The following is a 17,702-nucleotide window of genomic DNA, read 5'->3' as shown; positions in this document are numbered from 1 at the left end:
CACCCAGCACACACACTTTTTGCCCCACTCCCCTCAGGAAGGAGGTTAAGGAGCATTAAGTGTAGAACCACTAGACTGAGGAACAGCTTCTACCCTGAGGCTGTTAGACTCATGAATCTCTAACTAGAATAATCACTGTGAAAAACCATATCATGTTGCTGCTGATCTGTTTCATGTTGCTGCTGATCTGTTTCAATGTTGATGTGTTCATGCGTGCACATCTGCTCACAGACTCATGTTCATGTTTGTGCTGATGTTCAATGTTTTTATGTTATGAGTGCTTAGTGTATATTTAGTTGATGTTTTTCTTAGTTCATATCTTAGATGTTATTACTGTTTTTCTTATACATTTTATTGTTGGATGTAACTGGAACCCTGTGTACATAATTTCGCTCCACCACATGTACCACATGAGGTGCGAATGACAATAAAGAAACTCTGACTCTGACTCTGACTCTGTACAGGCTTATCAGAGCTGCCAGCTGAACAACATCAGGACTGTGGCCTGTCTTTCTGAAAGTGTTCATGGACAAATCTCAACATCTTGATGTCAAATGCATATGTAATGTGTCTATAATTGTGCTTGCTGGTAGAGTTTTTTGATGTCTCAAATCATGTCCAGATAAGACAAGATGTGAAGAGATCTTTTTTGTAATACCACTATCTATCCTCATGGCCTTTTCCCTATTTCTGTCAAAAAGCATTCCAATAAAGAATAAGGGACTGCACTATTATAACAGTAGCAACGTGCACTTCGTCCATCTTTCGGACGACTGTACGAACATAATTTCAATGTATGAAATATAATGTATACAATGATAATAAAGCTTATTCTGATTATGATTATGGACAGAATTTCTCAGTGCAGCGAGGGAATGGAGGGAGTCCGGTTCAGTGACCTCAGGATTCCTTCTCTGCTGTTTGCAGATGATGTGGTCCTGTTGTCGTCATCATGCCATGATCTTCAACTCTCACTGTAGTGGTTCGCAGCCAAGTGCGAAACAGCTGGGATGAGAATCAGCACCTCCAAATCTGAGGCCATGGTCCTCAGTCAGAAAAGGGTGAATTACTCTCTCCATGTTGAAGGTGAGATTCTGCCTCAAGTGGAGGAGTTCAAGTGTGTTGGGGTTTTGTTCATGAATGAAGGAAGAATGGAGCGTGAGATTAACAGACGTAATGGTGCGGCGTCTGCAGTATTGCACCTCTGTGCCAGTCCGTGGTGGTGAACAGTGAGCTGAGAAGTAACGTGAAGGTCTCTGTTTACCGGTCGGTCTACATTCCTACCCTTACCTATGGCCACAAATTCTGGGTGGTGACCGAAAGAACGAGCTTGTGGCTACAAATGAAAGTAAGAGTTAAAGTGGTTCCACTACACTATGTATTGTCATCATAGTGTTTCTATAAAATTATGAAATTTGTGCTCTGCATTTAACCCATCACACGTGAAATACACCCAAGTGGAGCAGTGGACAGCTATGCAAGCGCCCAGGGAGCAGTTAGGGATTAGGTGTCTTGCTCAAGTACACATAACATGTGGGCATGGTGGGGAGTTGACTCTATGACTATGTCTCTCAGTTGGCCTGGGAACACCTTGGAGTCCTCCCAGAAGAGCTGGAAGATGTGGCTGTGGAGAGAGATGTCCGGACTTTCCTACTCAAACTGCTGCCCCTGCAACCCGAATTTGGAACAAGTGGAAAATGACGGATGGATGCACTGACAGATGGATAGATTAACTTAAATAAACCATTGTTTCACAAGTCTTGGAAAAACATAGACAATACAATATACACTTACCAGCTACTTTATTAGGCGCACTCTTTCAATTGCTTGTTAACATAAATAGCTAATCAGCCAATCACATGGCAGCAACTCAATACCTTTAGGCAAGTAGATGCGATGAAGATGACAGGGACAAGTTTAAATCAGACATAAGAATGGGGGAAAAAAACAGGAAGTTTAAGTGACTTTGAATGGGGTGTGGTGCCAAACAGGCTGGTCTGAATGGCATCTGAAACTGCAGACTCTACAGTCTCTGACAAAGGTGTCTGAGCAGAGGATGCTGAGGAAACTGCTCCAGATCCTGAACAACACATCACACCCCCTGCATGACAGCCTGGACTCTTACTGCAGCACCTTCAGTCGTAGACTGAGACCACTGAGGTGCTCTACAGAACACCACAGGAAGTCCTTCCTCCCTGTGGCTATTAGACTTTTCAACTCCTCCCCCTTTCTACACATAGGATAATAAAAATTAATCCTGCATTACATTAAACACTAATGTTTCTGTCTGCGCCTGACCTGTTTTAGACCTTAATTGTTGGTATTTTTATATTCTGTTTTTTTATATTTTGTATGATTACTTGTGTATGTTCATTTGACTAAAACTCTGGCACAACAATTTCCTGCAGGAGCAATAAAGTTCTATCTCATCTTGTCTTATCTCTCTTATTTATGCAAACTCTTGTTAATGGGCAGAGTGGTTTGAGATTACAGCAAGGTAAAAATTTCTCAAATAACTACTTGTTATAAATAACGGTCTGTAGAATACCAGCTCTGAACATGCAACACAGCCAACCTTGAAGCAGATGGGCTACAGCAGCATAAGGCTATACCTGCTCTCAGTCCTGACAGCAACAAACTGGAAACTGAACCTGCAGTTCACACAGACTCACCCAATCTGAACAAAAAGAAATTGGAAAACATCACTTTGAGACTTGATTCATTGAACTCAAGTGGTTGTCACAGTCTCCAGATCTCACACCAATCAGTCACCTTTGGGATGTGGTGGAACAGGAGATTCACATCATGTGGATGTACATCAAACGCAACAATATTTCTGAGGAACGTCTCCAGCACCGTGTTGAATCTATCATCATCATATCATGTAACACCAGAAAGACAGCCATGTATTTTCTCTGTCATTGATCTGACAGAAGTCTGCAGGTAGCAAATCTGTGACATAGATAATAAACCAAACATGATAAAGAACTGCTGTTGGTACAGGTGTAAGTGGGACCATCTTATTTATTTTTTATTTTTTTTAAAAGCAGATATTAGCACTTTTGAAGATGCTTAAAATTGATCCTGGTCATGTTTGACATTATTAAGAAATGGGTTTTTTTTTGCATTCACCTTGTTGCTTATAAGCTGATCTGCCATGTTTAGCTTCTCTCCACAGTCTTGGCGTATGTCTTCCAGAAAACAAAAATCTAACTGAAGCTTTCATTGCTGTAAAAATAAACTTTTTTTTGCTAGTGGTTTCAATAAACGTTCTGCCAATGAATAAAGTCTTCTCTTCTCTCTTGACAATAGAACGGACAGCATTAAAAACACGCTGCAGAAGTGTGCGCACTTTAATAATGATAATGATGGCGACCAAATTTCAGACTTGTCTGGATGTTGTAATAAAGCAGTCATGGTAAGCTGGAGCTGCTGTGAGGGTGACAAGAGGAAGTGAGCACAGGCCAGAAGCCAAAAAAGTAATGCAATATGACTTTCCTTCACAGGCAATATGGCTTCCTACCAAACTGCTTTTCAGATACAGAACTGAGGCCACATTTGTGATGTGAGCAGAGATGCCTGAATGCACACATACACAGACTTGAAACGCAGGCTCACACTGCAAGCAGGATCTGTGTTTAATTATGTGTCGTAGCCAAAGCAATGAAACAAAACCACAGCCGCAGGACGGCTCACTTTGCCCAAAGGATACTGAGCTGAACAACAGATCCACAAGCTGGGAAACTTCACTGTGGATTTGAGCCTATTCTGACATCTGAACACATTCCATCACCTTGAGCAGCACAACCTGAGCTTTGTTAAAAACAGAATAAAAGGTTGTAATTAAAAAAAATATCTAATACTAGACGTCATGCAGAAAAATTAAACAACTTTTCGTCACAGTTGTAGGTGTATGGCAACAGCCTCCACGGTAGTTCTCCAACACAAACACACACATACATGTCCTATCAGAGCTTTTTATTTTTTATCTATAAACTAATTCTCCGCTTTCAAAAGGCCTGTCAGAATTAATTATCTGAACGAAACTGGAATTCAATCCAAACTGAGCAGCTTCTTGAACAGGCTGCATAACAAGCAACAATAAGCTCCAAGGCTCCAGCCCAGAAACGCTGCTGCCAAACTCTGACGGTAATAGCTTCAAGATCTCCGTACTCTGACAGACTCAAGAGTTTCTACATTGTTTGTCCCAGCTGACGCTTTCATTTGGGGCAAAAATGACAGCAAGTGGTAAAGAGCTCACTCCTGGTGTTTGTGTTGACTCTACAGAAGCGGTTTAAAGGAATGGTTAATTTTATGTGGGGTTCTTTTGAAAGGTTATGAACATAATATCTTACCTGCTGTAGATACAGATTTGAACAACATCAATTTGGAGGAAAAACAAAGTTTATTCTGACAGGAGTGACAAGCTAATGGCTGGTCTGAGAGCGACTAAGACCACAGAAGATTAGTGAACTCATCTCCAAAGTTTACTTATCAAAAGCATTATTTTAACTGCTGTCAGTCTGAATTTTAATCGTTATTTACAGTAGTTCCTCATTTATCATGGGGGTTTGGGACCATGCCTCCCACGATAAGTGAAAAACCGTGAAGTAGGGATACAGTAGTTCAAGTTCAAGTAAACTTTATTGTCATTACTATCACATGTTGTACACGAGATGGAACAAATTTATGTACACAAATAGTACCGTATTTTCCGCCGTACACCTCGCACCACCCTATAAGTTGTATCAGTCCAAATATGTCTAAAAAAGTGGAAAAATCCATAAATGCTTCACTTTACCATATACATCGCATCTATTATGTGTCACCGCTGACAACCTGGAAACGTGGGCCGGTGTTGTGCCAAAAATCGATTGGCTGCCAAATGGCGGACACGGGAGCATGCACAAGAGGACTTTAACAAGCATTTAACGAGATTAACACTTAGAAACAATTATTTGTTTGTTTGAAATTATAGCAAAGGTGTGTCTCAGTTTAACGTTTCCTTAATAAATGCACTTTAATGGTCAAATCAGCTGCATTTCAAAAGCCGATACACGGAAGTAGGAGTGTGCACGGGAGGACTCGCTGTGCATTTCTTCTAAATTTAACAAGATAACCAGCTAAAAACATTTATTTGTTTGCTCGACATTACAGTAAAGGAGTGTCTCAGTTGAACTTTTACTTAATAAATGCACTTCAATGGTCAAATTAGCTGCATTTTGTCAGGGCGGCGCAGCGAAATGAAGCCGATTTGACGGTTGCTCCAGGCGAGCTGGACAAAGGTGGCAGACTATGGCAAGTCGATTGTGTCATTAATAACCACTTTTACCTACTACATGACACAACGGCATGCCATACTATTCGAGTGCCATCTAGTGGCTGAAAATGGTAGTGTTCAATATTTTAGTCAGAATGAATGAAAACGGTCATATCTCAGCCAAAAATTGGTTTGTAAATATGGGAACAAAACATAAATAAGTTGCTTCGGCGTATACGTCATAGGGCATGCAAATTATGCACAAAACTGTGACTTATAGGCCGATAAATACACAGGTAGTAGTAGTAAGTAGTAGTTTTTTTAGTATGTACTAGTAGTTTATTTTAGTATTTATTTACAGGTCCCTAACAATTTTCTTAACTCTAAAAAACAGCACAGTATGTCATGATCTCCACTCTCTCTGCTACATGCCAGTGCTCTCGGCCACGCCCACTTCTCTGCTGCAGAGCAGAGATCCTGACATTCTACTACAGGAGGAAGCTTCTCCTGCAGTGTGGGCTGCACACAGGTGTAGTAGGTGCTAAATAATTTTATATAATTTATTTTAAATAAAAATTCCATGCCAATCGTATGGCTCATCCATCAGTCAGCCAATTGTGTGTCAAGTCCAATCTTATTTTGAAAAACCACAATACAGCGAGTTCGCGAACAACGAACCGTGAAGTGGCAAGGGACTACTGTACATCAAATTTTATAGTTCATAGTGAAAATAATGGCAGCAGCAGCAAGTTGCAGCACTCCCTGCAGGACTGAAAAAAAATAATAATCTGTATTGTGATTGTATGATATAATGAAACTGTGTTTGCAGAACTTCTTGTGGCAGCTAATGTGGATGAAGGGAGACCAGTTTGTTGTTGCTCCAACAGACTTTTCATAGCTCTGAGGAAGAAACCATGTTTGTGTCTGTTAGTGTGGGCTTACATGGTCCTGAGCCCACTGGAGGGGCAGCTTGTGAATTAGAGTCCTAGGTGAGTGGGGCCATTGCAGATCTTTGTGGCAGCACAATTAGATTTTATCCAGGCGTGACTCTGGGGAACCAACACCCCACCAAACTGTTTTAATGACCTGTTGAGGTGCAGCTGGTGTGCCATGCCATGCATCCATATGTCAGGACACTCACTATGATGCAACGGTAAAAGTTCTTCAGCAGAGGTGAGGGGAATTTATTCATCCTCAGCATTCTCAGAAAATAGAGACCCTGTGCTTTGTTTGATGACGTGAGTGCTTTTCACCATCCAGCCCAGGTATTTGACATGTGAAGTGTGAGGTACTTGAATTCTGTAACTTGCTTTGCCTCCATTGATCTGCAGTCCTGTGTGCATTGTGGTCCTCACCTTCCAGAAAGCAAAGATAATTTATTTGGTTTTCCTGTTGATAGTTGTCTCTGTAGCATGAGGATGAGCTCATTTGGTTTGTTCATTATTGTTCATTATTATTATTTACTACTTTTAAAACCTGTTATTCTATAAATTATTATCCTTTATCACTTATGTTTTTATTTAATATTGTTGTTGATTCTTAGTTTGATTAATTATTTTTGCAATAAAACTTCAAAGACAACTTTGGACTCTTCATTTGAATGAATACTCATGTTATGGTATAAAATTCCCAGTAATTTATGGATTTTACTTCAGTGACTGAGTTCTGATTATTAAAGGGTTAATATTTTAATTGAGCTTTTGTTGGTCAAATAAACTGACCAGCTGGTGCCCCGCTTTAACAAGTGTAAAATAAGCAACCAAGTGTAATGAAGTTGAGGAGTGTCACCCTTCTTCCTCCATCACTTCATAAATGCTACAGCTATACACCAGGATGCCAGTGTTTGATGCCTTGTTGTGGTTGCCGATCAGTCCCATAAAGGTAATATCATCAGCAAATTTGATAAGTGTGTTATGATTATGTGGTAACACAATTTTGAATGTACAGCATAAACAGGATGGGGCTGAGGACACAGCCCTGAGGCACACTGATGTTCATGATGAGAGTGAAGCATGTGGAGGTGCCCACCCTGATGTGTTGAGGCCTGTTTGTGAGGAAGTTCTTGATCCACAAAGTAAGATGCAGTGTCTACAGTTTGTTAGCTAGTCTGCCGCGGCTGATGGAGTTGAATGCTGAGCTGAAATCAACACACAGCATCCTGACATATCTTTTTCAGGTAAGACAATCTGTAGGAATATGGAGATGGTGTCATCTGTGGATCTGGTGGGTTCATAAGCAAACTGATGTTAGTCTAGGCCAGATAGAATGCGGGCAGTTGCAATTGCAGTACACATCTCTCCATGCACGTCATGATCACTGGACTCTGGGCCACAGGCCAGCAATCATTGAGTGTGATAGCTGAGGTTTTGGGCACAGGAATTATGACAGTTTTCAGGCAGGTATGAACTGTGGCTTATTGCAGCAAGTGACTAAAGATGATTATGAATACTGCAGCAAGCTGACTGGCACATTATATCAGCAATATCCCTGGTACTCCATCCAGTTCTGGTGCTTTGATAGTGTTGATGCTGCGTGGGATCCACAGAATCCCACAAAATACAGAGATGTTGAGGCATTTTTTTTTTTGTAATCTGTCATATTTGAAATGCCATGCCACATGGAGCTAGCTAGGGGTTGTTTCCCTGAACCTGGCCACTGTTCTCTATTCTATATGGATTACGACAATATTTCTTTTAGAAAACATACCAAATGAAACCGATGTAAATGGACTGTACTTATATAGCGCCTTTCTATCTTATTGAGATACTCAAAGCGCTTTACACTACAATCTGTGCCCTCATTTACCCATTCATACAGCACTCTACTAGATCTCTACAAAGCTAATTGAACAAACCATTCTAAAGAGACTAATCAGAGCTTTTATCACATTCATACACCAATGGGACACACATCGGAGGCAACAAGGGGTTCAGTGTCTTGCCCAGGGACACTTCGGCATGTGACTGCTGTGGGGTTCGAACCCCCAACTCTTGCATTGGAGGACGACTGCTCTAACCACTCAGCCACAGCTGCCAAATGTAGGGTGAAGGTTTATAAACGGTGTCCAATTTGGAAGAGGGTCGACTCTACTTGGACAGGTTATAACTAGCTCATACACCCAGTTTGAATAGGCCCACTTCCAAACCAGATTTTCTTACTTAAATGTCTCAAACCTTCAAACTTTTATAGTGGTTAATATAAAAGCTATTATATAAACTCCACATTGTTGTCAGTTTAGCTTTACATGCGTATTCTGGCAGAAATATTCCTGCAGATAATCCTGCAGAGTGTGTCCCCAGGCTGCAATGGGAGGTCTACGCCTTTCTGCGGCTGTTATTTACATTTGCAATTAAGCACGAAATACTATGTAATTAATTTTATCGTGGACCTAATGGTAGAATTTAGTTCTATGAAGTAGCATTTTCATGAAAGGCTAAGTCATTTTTGAGATTAGAGTTGTTTTAGGACATCAGAAATCCTATGTAGTCTTGGCCACATGAACGTTTGTTAATCTTGAATAGAGTCATGTTCAAACTGTATTCCTCTAAACTGATAGCATTCAATGTGCTATCTACAGCAGGTAAGGTGTTATTTTTCCATCACATTTTCACAGAACTCCATCACCGTTATAATAAGACTGCTCTCCCAGCCCTGCTCCACGGACAGATTCAGGAAGTCCTTTTTCCCTCAAGCTAGCAGATTGTTCAACTCCTCCCCGTACAGTAAAAATAGAGCCGTGTAACTCTGCAGTACCTTGGACACTTACGTATGTATATGTATGTATATTTACATGTACATATGTATATGTACATACTTGTATATGTGTATGCATGCTTAGATGTGTATGTATGTATACATACAGGTTAATCATGAATGTAGTGTATGTACATATTGTTTTTGTTCCAAATTTGTGTTTTCTGCTTCTTTTTTTAAATATTTCATGTGTATTTCTTGGGGAGGGTTTATATAATTAGAACTATCTATCTACCGGTGTCTACCGGTGTCCGTCTGTCTACCGGTGTCTACCGGTGTCTGTCTGTCTACCGGTGTCAACCGGTGTCTGTCTACCGGTGTCTACTGGTGTCTGTCTGTCTGTCTACCGGTGTCTACCAGTGTCTGTCTGTCTACCGGTGTCTGTCTGTCTACCTGTCTGTCTGTCAACCAACCTACCAACCTACCTACCTACCTACCAGTATCTATCTACCAGTACCTATCTACTAACCGGTATCCATCTATTCACCTACTGTATCAATCTATCCATCTATCTATCTAATGATATGCTTAAATCCAAAAGTAATGTGAGTTTGTTCATTTAAAAACTCGGCTCACATGAAGGTTGTTGGATGTATTTTCAGTATTTTTAAAAACCTTTCTGAAGTTCAAAGATAACATCTGACTTCATCTGAGATTACAAAAGAAAAAGTCTTACAAAACCTGGTAGTGTGAGATTTGTCAGTAGATCTCCTCAGAGATGTTGTTTTTATGCTCGCTGGACCTACGGTTTGTACAGCTGAGAGACTCGGGGTCTGAGGCAGCACCAGGGGCGTAAAAACCTTTTCCACACACGGACCAACATTATTTCAGTTGACAGCTAGAGCACTGGCACGTGTGGCCAATTCAAAACTGCTCTGCAGGATTTCAGAGTTGAAGCCGTGCGCACCTCCTCCGGCTGCCTTTTTTAGTGTTTGAATCCAGCACACCGTCAGGCCTGCTTACAGTAAGAGCTGGCCTTGTGACGATGCTCCTGTCCATTTGAGGCACGCAGCAGAACTCTGGATCTAAAACAGAAGGCTGCTCATTGTTTCGATCACGTGGGACTTATTTCTGCGTCGGTTTACAAAACCCGTCATAAACACTGATAAGAGCTCATGGAAACAGGTTCTTGAGGTGAAAAGAAAGACAACCCCCCACATCTGAAGAGAAAATGAGATGTGTATGAGTGAAGCAGCCAAGTGAGATTGGTAAGACGGTGCAAAGTGCATTGCTACTTTAGTGGGTTTATTCGCAGTCTTGTTTGCTGTGAGCGACTAATGATGCAGCCTATCGCCACCTTTGAAGATGAAGGATGCCGGTTCATAAACGAGCACAATGCTGAGCCGTTTAAACTTCAACCAGAGCTTCAGCGTGAACGTCTCCAAACAACCAAACAGCAGGGACTCTCTGTGCAACATCGCTGCTGTAAAACGCTCACAGTGCACAAAGCTGTTTAACATTAGACGTCTGTCAGTGAGACACAAACAAACAACAACACCGGGACGAGTAAACAAGATACAGCCAACAGCTTTATTTCATTATGATTCATTTAGGTCAGGGGTCTGCAACCTTTTCGATCAACGAGCCATTTCTGCTCCTTAAAATAAAAAAGAGCCCGGAGCCATGAAACCTGCCGCGACTGTGATGATCAACTGGTGGTTCATGGGCCACTTTGAGTTAATTGGAGGGGGCTTTTTTGACCATTGGGCGTGACATTTTAAAACTAACAATGAATAATGAATTTCAACATTTACCATACCATACCATACCATTTTATTTATAGAGCACTTAAAACAGCGACAAGGCCAACCAAAGTGCTGTACAGACAGAAAAACAGGCAACACACAAAGCAATATACAAAATGAGGTAAATCAGAATACAGACATAAAAACGACATAAAACCGATAGTAGTCCCTGGTTTATCACGGGGGATTCGTACCTTGAAGCCCTGTGATAAGTGAAAAACCATGAAGTAGGAATAATAGTACAAGTAGTAAGTAGTAGTTTATATAAAGGCGTTTTAAACCCTTTCCACACTCTTGCAATATTCTAAACAATGTATTTAAACTCTAAATGCTCTAAAAGAGCACAGAATGTCATGATTACACCCTGCCTCGTTTGCTTTTTGCCACCTGCAAGCACTCTTGGCCACACCCACTTCTCAGAACTGCACGAAGAACAGCTGATCAGCTGCAGCTGGAAGTTTATCTTGCAGCAGTAAGGGCTGCACAAATGTGCAGCAGGTGCTAAATAATTTTAAATAATTTCTTTTAAATAGAAATTCCATGCTGATTGTGAGCTCATCCAACAATCAGTCAATTATGTGTCATGTCTACTCTTATTTTGAAAAACCAGGATAGAGCGAGTCCACGATAAAAGAACCGCGAAGTAGCGAGGGACTGCTGAATTGATGTTTTTACCTTCTGGGACAAAAATAACTCTATGATGTAAAGAAGTAAAAACTTCTAGGTTCTATCTTTAGATGAAAATGAAAACACTGAACTCTGCAGGCCTACTTTAATGTGAGGAAATATAGTGCTGTTGAAACATTTGCAGAAAATTTACCAAAAACCATCAACGCCAGACTTTTTTGTAGTTGGTATAAAAAACAGAATAACTAAATTTCCTGTAAGTTCTGGTCAAAGCTTCATAGAGCCGCAACTGAGGGACTAAAGGGTCGCATGTGGCCCCAGAGCCACAGGTTGCAGACCCCTGGTTTAGGTAATTTAGGAAATCCTGCGCAGGATTTTTATTTGATTGTAAAAATATATTCTGTTTTACTCTCTTTGATATTTTGTAAAGCTCTTAAACAAGCTGCTTTCAGGAGTCTGTGAGCTGCGGCTCTGAGTGGAGGAAAACCAGAAGAGGAGATCCTCCAGAGCTGAGACTGGAGAAGGAGGCACCAAAGATCTGAACACTGCACCAGAAGCAGTACCCATCACAGGGTGTCATTACGAAGAGCCGGGCCTGACATGATCCCCACCGACGGGTCTCCGACATGCCGAAGCTTCTGGTTTGTTTGCATCAGAAGCTTTTTGAATCACTGCAGACTTTATGAACTTAATAAACCGAATGGATCAAGAAGCTGAGGAGTGCCTCGGACATCAGAGACCAACCTGCAGCTTTAAAAGTACTGCTTTCCCAGTTCGGTTTATTTATTTATTTATTTATTCATTAGCATTTCAGTAAACTAGAGGAGGCTTCTATAGGTAAGCTGCTGTATTCATACCCATCTGCTCACAACAGACTCATGTTCAGGCTGCCGTTTAATGCAACATAGCACATTATATTATTATTGTTTAGTGTATATCTTACAACCTTATATACAGTTTCATTTTTTATACTTTATATTTTTGATATTTTTGGGTGTAACTGGGACCTTGAGTACATAATTTCGTTCCATCTCCCGTGTGATACTAACGACAATAAAAACCTTGAACCTTCAGTTCACTGCACACAATCAATAAGAACTGAAACTCAGGCAAGAGAACCAAACAAACCCATTATTATTAAATTAGATTAAATTAATTATATTATCCGCTGCTATACAAACAGAATGTCATCCTGTCTTTGATATCTGCTGCAGATAGATATATTTAATGTTTTCTCTGCAGAAAGAACAGTATTTCTGTGCTAGTCAAATAAAACAAACATTAAGATATCATTTTATTTTAAAGTTTTTTCACAGTAAAATTAAAAAAAATATATCTAAAAGTTCATGAGGACTCACGTCAAACAGCAGATTACAGTAACTGTTTGTATTTTCTTTATGATTTTTCAACACTTTTCTATCCGAGCGTTGGAGTAAAATAATTTTTGAACAAAAACAGGCGGCGACTCCAGTTTTCACAGTAAAACACAAAAAGCAGCAGGTTTTGTAAACGGCTTGTCTGATCTGGTTGATCAGTGATCCATCTGTGATCCACTCTGCCGTGTTTTTACTCTTAAATCACAGCCCAGAACGATCTCCAGCTCACTTCATTCAGAAAAAGGAACAACTTGTTTCAGCAGAGCTCTCCTGTTTATTTATAATAACGCTCCTATTCTTATTTTGTCTGCAGCAAAATAAAAACCTCTAAATTAGAACAATTATTATTTTATCATCTTTTTATTGTAATATTTTTAAAAGCTACTCTTTGAGGTTTTTTTTGTATGGATTTACATAATACTACTGCAAAAAAAAAATGCATTTATCAAAGAAATTACTAAAAACGGCTTTAAGCTCAAATAAAAAAAAATAAAATAAAAACTGTCTCTGGTGAAATTAGTCTTTAAAAACAGGCAAAACAACGAGACTGTAAATTAAAACTAAATTATGATTATTATTAATTAGGTGGTGCATCATATAAAATGTGAATGAAGGGTCATTTTTCAGTGTCTGCTGCTCGCAAATAGATTTTAATATTTAAAAAAAAAAAATTCATTTCTTTTGTTTGTTTATATTTTGAGGGTGGCAGTGAGTTTTAATCAAACTTGCTGAATAAAACCTTTCAGATGACGCCTCAACAATAAAACAATTTGAAACAAAACTATTTTTAATGGTTTGAAAAAAAAAAAACACTAAAATGATTATTTCCTGTTAAACTTTTCAAAGCTGGTTTTAGCTGCTGTTTGTGCAGCTGCAGTTCAGCTGAAATGGACCAGTGTTTCATCCTGATGTTTACCATGTTCATCAGCATGAAGATGATGATGAAGATGAGATGTTTATCTTTACCTCACTACATGAGCCGGGGTATTTTTCATCATTTTATTCATAAATTGTTCCAACTGTTTCTTTAAAGAAGGAAGCTATTAAATTCTGCACCGCCTCCATATAAATATAAATATTTTCTGCTTTTATTCCTCATTCACTCAGATGTTATATCAAGTAAAGCTTTTAAAATAAATAAAATTAATAAGTGTTTTGTGTCACTTCAATTCAGATTTTTCTGCACTTAGTAAAACTTTACACTAAATCAACAAAACAGCAGATGATAAGAGCACAACTGTGCTTTAGAGCGTATCATGACGTCACTTCCTTTCATTTCAAAGGCTTTTTACTGTTTAGAGCAGCTGATTAAACATCCACCAGGTGAGATCCATTAAAACACCAGCAGGCCGGGACCAGTCAGACTGATGGAGCCCTCATGCAGCCTTATCGTTGTTATTGTTGTACAAATACAAACGTTTTTAAAGGTTGTCCTCATCAGTAAAAACTAATAAAATTATTAATTATGTATTTATGATGTGGTGATAAAATATAGTTTTTATGAATTTGAGATTTTTTTGTCTTGAGATATGTAGCAAAAATATTTTGTGTAAGAACTCTGGAGTGGAGCTGCTGTCAAAGTCTTGGTCAAAACAAACAAACAAAAACAAACATAAACAAAGCTAAAATTAAAGTTCCTGAACAATTAAAAAATGTGCAATTTTAGCTGAATTCACTCAATCTTGTTGTTGTTGTTGTTGTTGTTGTTGTTGTTGTTGTTGTTGTTGTTGTTGTTGTTGTTGTTTAGTTTTGTCACACGCTACCCTGCAGATGAGAAGAAAAACCCGCACCAGCATCACAGACTATTGGACCCGACCGGCGGGACTTACCCACGCACTCGTTGGCGTCGCGCGCCGTGGCGCGCTGCCAGGGCCGGTCATAGTGGAAGGGCTTGCACCTGTCGCACTCGGGGCCCGCCGTGTGGTGCTTGCAGTCGCACACCAGGCCCCCCTCGCGGTCCTTCACGCAGCGGCTCGCGTGCCCGTTGCACTTGCACCTCCCGCCGACCTGCAGGTCGGACACGGAGTAGAAGTAGGAGTCTCGCGCCAGCTCCGAGTCGTCCTCGTTCTCGTCTCCGAGCGTGTGCAGGCGGCTGAACACCACCCGGATGTCCGTGGCCGTGACCCAGTCCTGCAGCACCGGAGAGTTGTCGAAGTCGTGCGCGGACGGCCGGCCGTCCAGCGTGCTGAAAGCGATGAGGCCGCCGCTGAGCGGGTGCACGTCGGTGTGCGAGTCCGTGCACACGGCCTCCTGCTCGTTCTGTTTGGTTATCACGGCCCGGTTCGGCTTGTTGTAGGTCTTCCTGCACTGCGTGGAGTAGAACTGGAATGGCACCCACGACTTGCCGTAGTCCATGGACTTGTAGATGGCCATGGACTCGGGTCTGGGGGAGCAGAACTGCAGGCTCACGTAGGTCACCTCGAACTTCTTGGCCAGGGACAGAGTCAGGGACACGTTCTGCGGGAACTGCACGAAGTTCTCGGACTGCCAGCAGGTCAGGTTGTGCGGGTTGTTCAGGTCCGTCAGGTACGCGGGCGGGTGGTACCTCCGGGGCTCGGACGCGTCGCAGGTGTGGCACGTCCTGGTCCGCTCGGCCCCCTTGTCCGCGGAGCTCAGCTCGCAGTAGCGGCTCGGGGTTTTGTGGCCACACGTGCTGGACGCGCGCACCTCCTTGCCGAAGGCGGCGTTCACGAAGTCCGGGATGCAGCGGCGCGGCGTGCCGGGCTCGTCGTAGCAGGGGTCCGGGGGGGAGGTCTGCGCCGCGAACAGGCTCGGCCCGAACCCGCCGAGCGCGCTCCGGAACCACAGGGAGGCGGCGAGGAGGAGCGCGTCCACAGCCCTCATTGCGCAGGGTCCTGAGGTGTCTCCTGCTGGACGGAGGGAGGACATGGACATGAGGACATCAGGTGGACACTTTCTACAACAAACTGCTCTGCGCGTGAAGCTCCACTTACCGGAAATGAACTCCAAAAGATGCTCGAGCTCCTGCTTCCTTCAGGCTCGTGCGCTCTGATGAAAACCCAGCAGGCTCTGCTGGACCTCAGAGTCCTGGAGCCAGACCTCCTTCTGCTCCTCTCTCTCCCCCTGTTGCTCCTTCTCCACTCGGATGTTGCATGAGGTCAGCTCATCCCGGGATGGGTGTGTGTGTGCGCGCGTGCAGGGTGGAATTAAGGCACCAGGCGGGACAATCAGACCATCACCTGTCACGACTATCAAAGGCATTACTTGAAGGAATGCGTGTCGCCCGCCGCCTTTCATGACTCTTAATGTTGAGAAATAACCTCGTGCCATAACGCACGAGGTTGTCACGCTCAGTGCTTGTTGTGAATCACTCTCAGCTACTACCTCAATAATTTTCAGCCCCATATCTGTAAAATCAACTGAGTTACAGCCATGTTTGATTTGGCTATTGTCCATTAGCTGTGGCGGCCATCTTTAATTGAATTGACACCAAAAGTTGATCAGCTGTAGAAGGTCATGCTGTTAATATTTCCTGAAAGTTTCATTAAAATGCACCCAGTGGTTCATGAGATATTTTGCTAACAGACAAACAAGATAGGTAACGGGAAAGATAATGCTAAAGTTATAAGCAACGACCCCGAGGAATGAGTAGAGCTCGGGTGGTGTGTTGTGAAGGGTTCTCAGGTACTACCACACCAAACTGTAGCGCAGAACCTTTAGACTGGACTGATGTGTTTTCACTTGGCTGTGGCAGCCATCGTGAACTGGGTCGGCTCCAAAAGTTAATCAGCTGTAGAGTTACATTCAACTTTTATTTCCTGAAAAAATAAATTCAAATCCACCCAGAGGTTCATGAGATATTTTGCTAACAGACATACAGAGTTCCAGAGAGATAATGGTAAAATATTAATATAAAATTGTGTGTAAACTGTTAACTGTAAAATATTTATGTTGGGGATATGTCTCGGCTACAACCGCACTAATTTATTTATGAATTAATTTATTTAAAATTTATAGCCATTTTGTGTTTTTTCAAGATCACTTAGCCATGATGACTATCTTGTATCGAATTTATCCCAAAACTCAATCCGTTCTAAGAGTTTGCCCAATGATTTATTTCTGCATGTTTCATTAAAATCCATCCGGTAGTTCGCGAGATATTTTACTAACAGACAGACGGCAGCAGAGCTGAAACTTCAGACCTGTTGCATGTAGAAGTAACAGCGCCATCTTGTGTCGGTAGAAGGAAGTGAGCTGCAATTCAGCCTGATGACCAGAAGGGGGAAGCACAGGGCTGCTGACTGAACGGGAGCTCTCACAATGACGGACTGGAGCAACAGCCCCGTTACAGAGCACTCCCAGCTGTCCTTATTCTGCTCAGTCCTGTGTTGGTGGACTCTCACTCCTGCTTGAATCACCATAATTAGGCAGTGTCTTACCTGAGAGAAGGTCGGCTGGCTAAAGGCTGGGGCCATTTTCAACTATTTTGATATGTGAATGTGAGGCCCATGTTTAATATTTATGTTCCAGGTTGAAGGTGCAGTCCAGTCTTGTGTAGGTTCTGTTCCACTCGTGTCTCGTGCATCACAGCTTGTGGGTGAATTTCTTCTCTTGTGTTACCTTGAACCATCCTTTTGGCTTTTAGTTGACTGACCACTGGAAAGCCTCAGCCTTGGCTAAATATTTAAAAATCATTATTGCCTCCATTAAAATAGGTTTTTAACTTAGTGTTAATAAAATTTATATTGTATCTTGGAACACAGTCTCCTGCTTACTTGTAGACAAACCCAAGTGTCTTTTCTGTGTATAAATTATGTCCTTGGGTGAAGTGGTGTTGCAGCAAGTTTATAAAATAAAAATAACATCCATACCCAAGTTTGTTACATATTGTTCTAGTGTTATGTAATTAGTTATTTAAAGATTTTGAATTATTTTAAACATTCTTTAATTAAAACACACTTGAGCAGCATACTGTACTGT

General features: G+C 41.6%; 1 protein-coding gene across 1 annotated transcript in view; it reads right to left on the bottom strand.

Moving 5' to 3' along the window:
- ntn1a (netrin 1a) overlaps positions 1-15,605 on the bottom strand; it is a gene marked incomplete in the record, with an annotated part of 187,763 nt that extends 172,158 nt beyond the window's left edge. Inside the window, 1 exon segment of the mRNA XM_037689969.1 lies at positions 14,591-15,605. Within this exon segment, the coding sequence (XP_037545897.1) occupies positions 14,591-15,605 (1,015 nt within the window).
- Between the last annotated feature and the right edge of the window lie 2,097 nt (positions 15,606-17,702).

This window comes from Nematolebias whitei, chromosome 16 (assembly GCF_014905685.2).
Source record: "Nematolebias whitei isolate Nwh7 chromosome 16, NemWhi1, whole genome shotgun sequence".
NCBI lineage: Eukaryota > Metazoa > Chordata > Actinopteri > Cyprinodontiformes > Rivulidae > Nematolebias > Nematolebias whitei.
The sequence above is the reverse complement of the archived record's forward strand: the minus strand, read 5'-3'. Positions and strand labels throughout refer to the sequence as shown.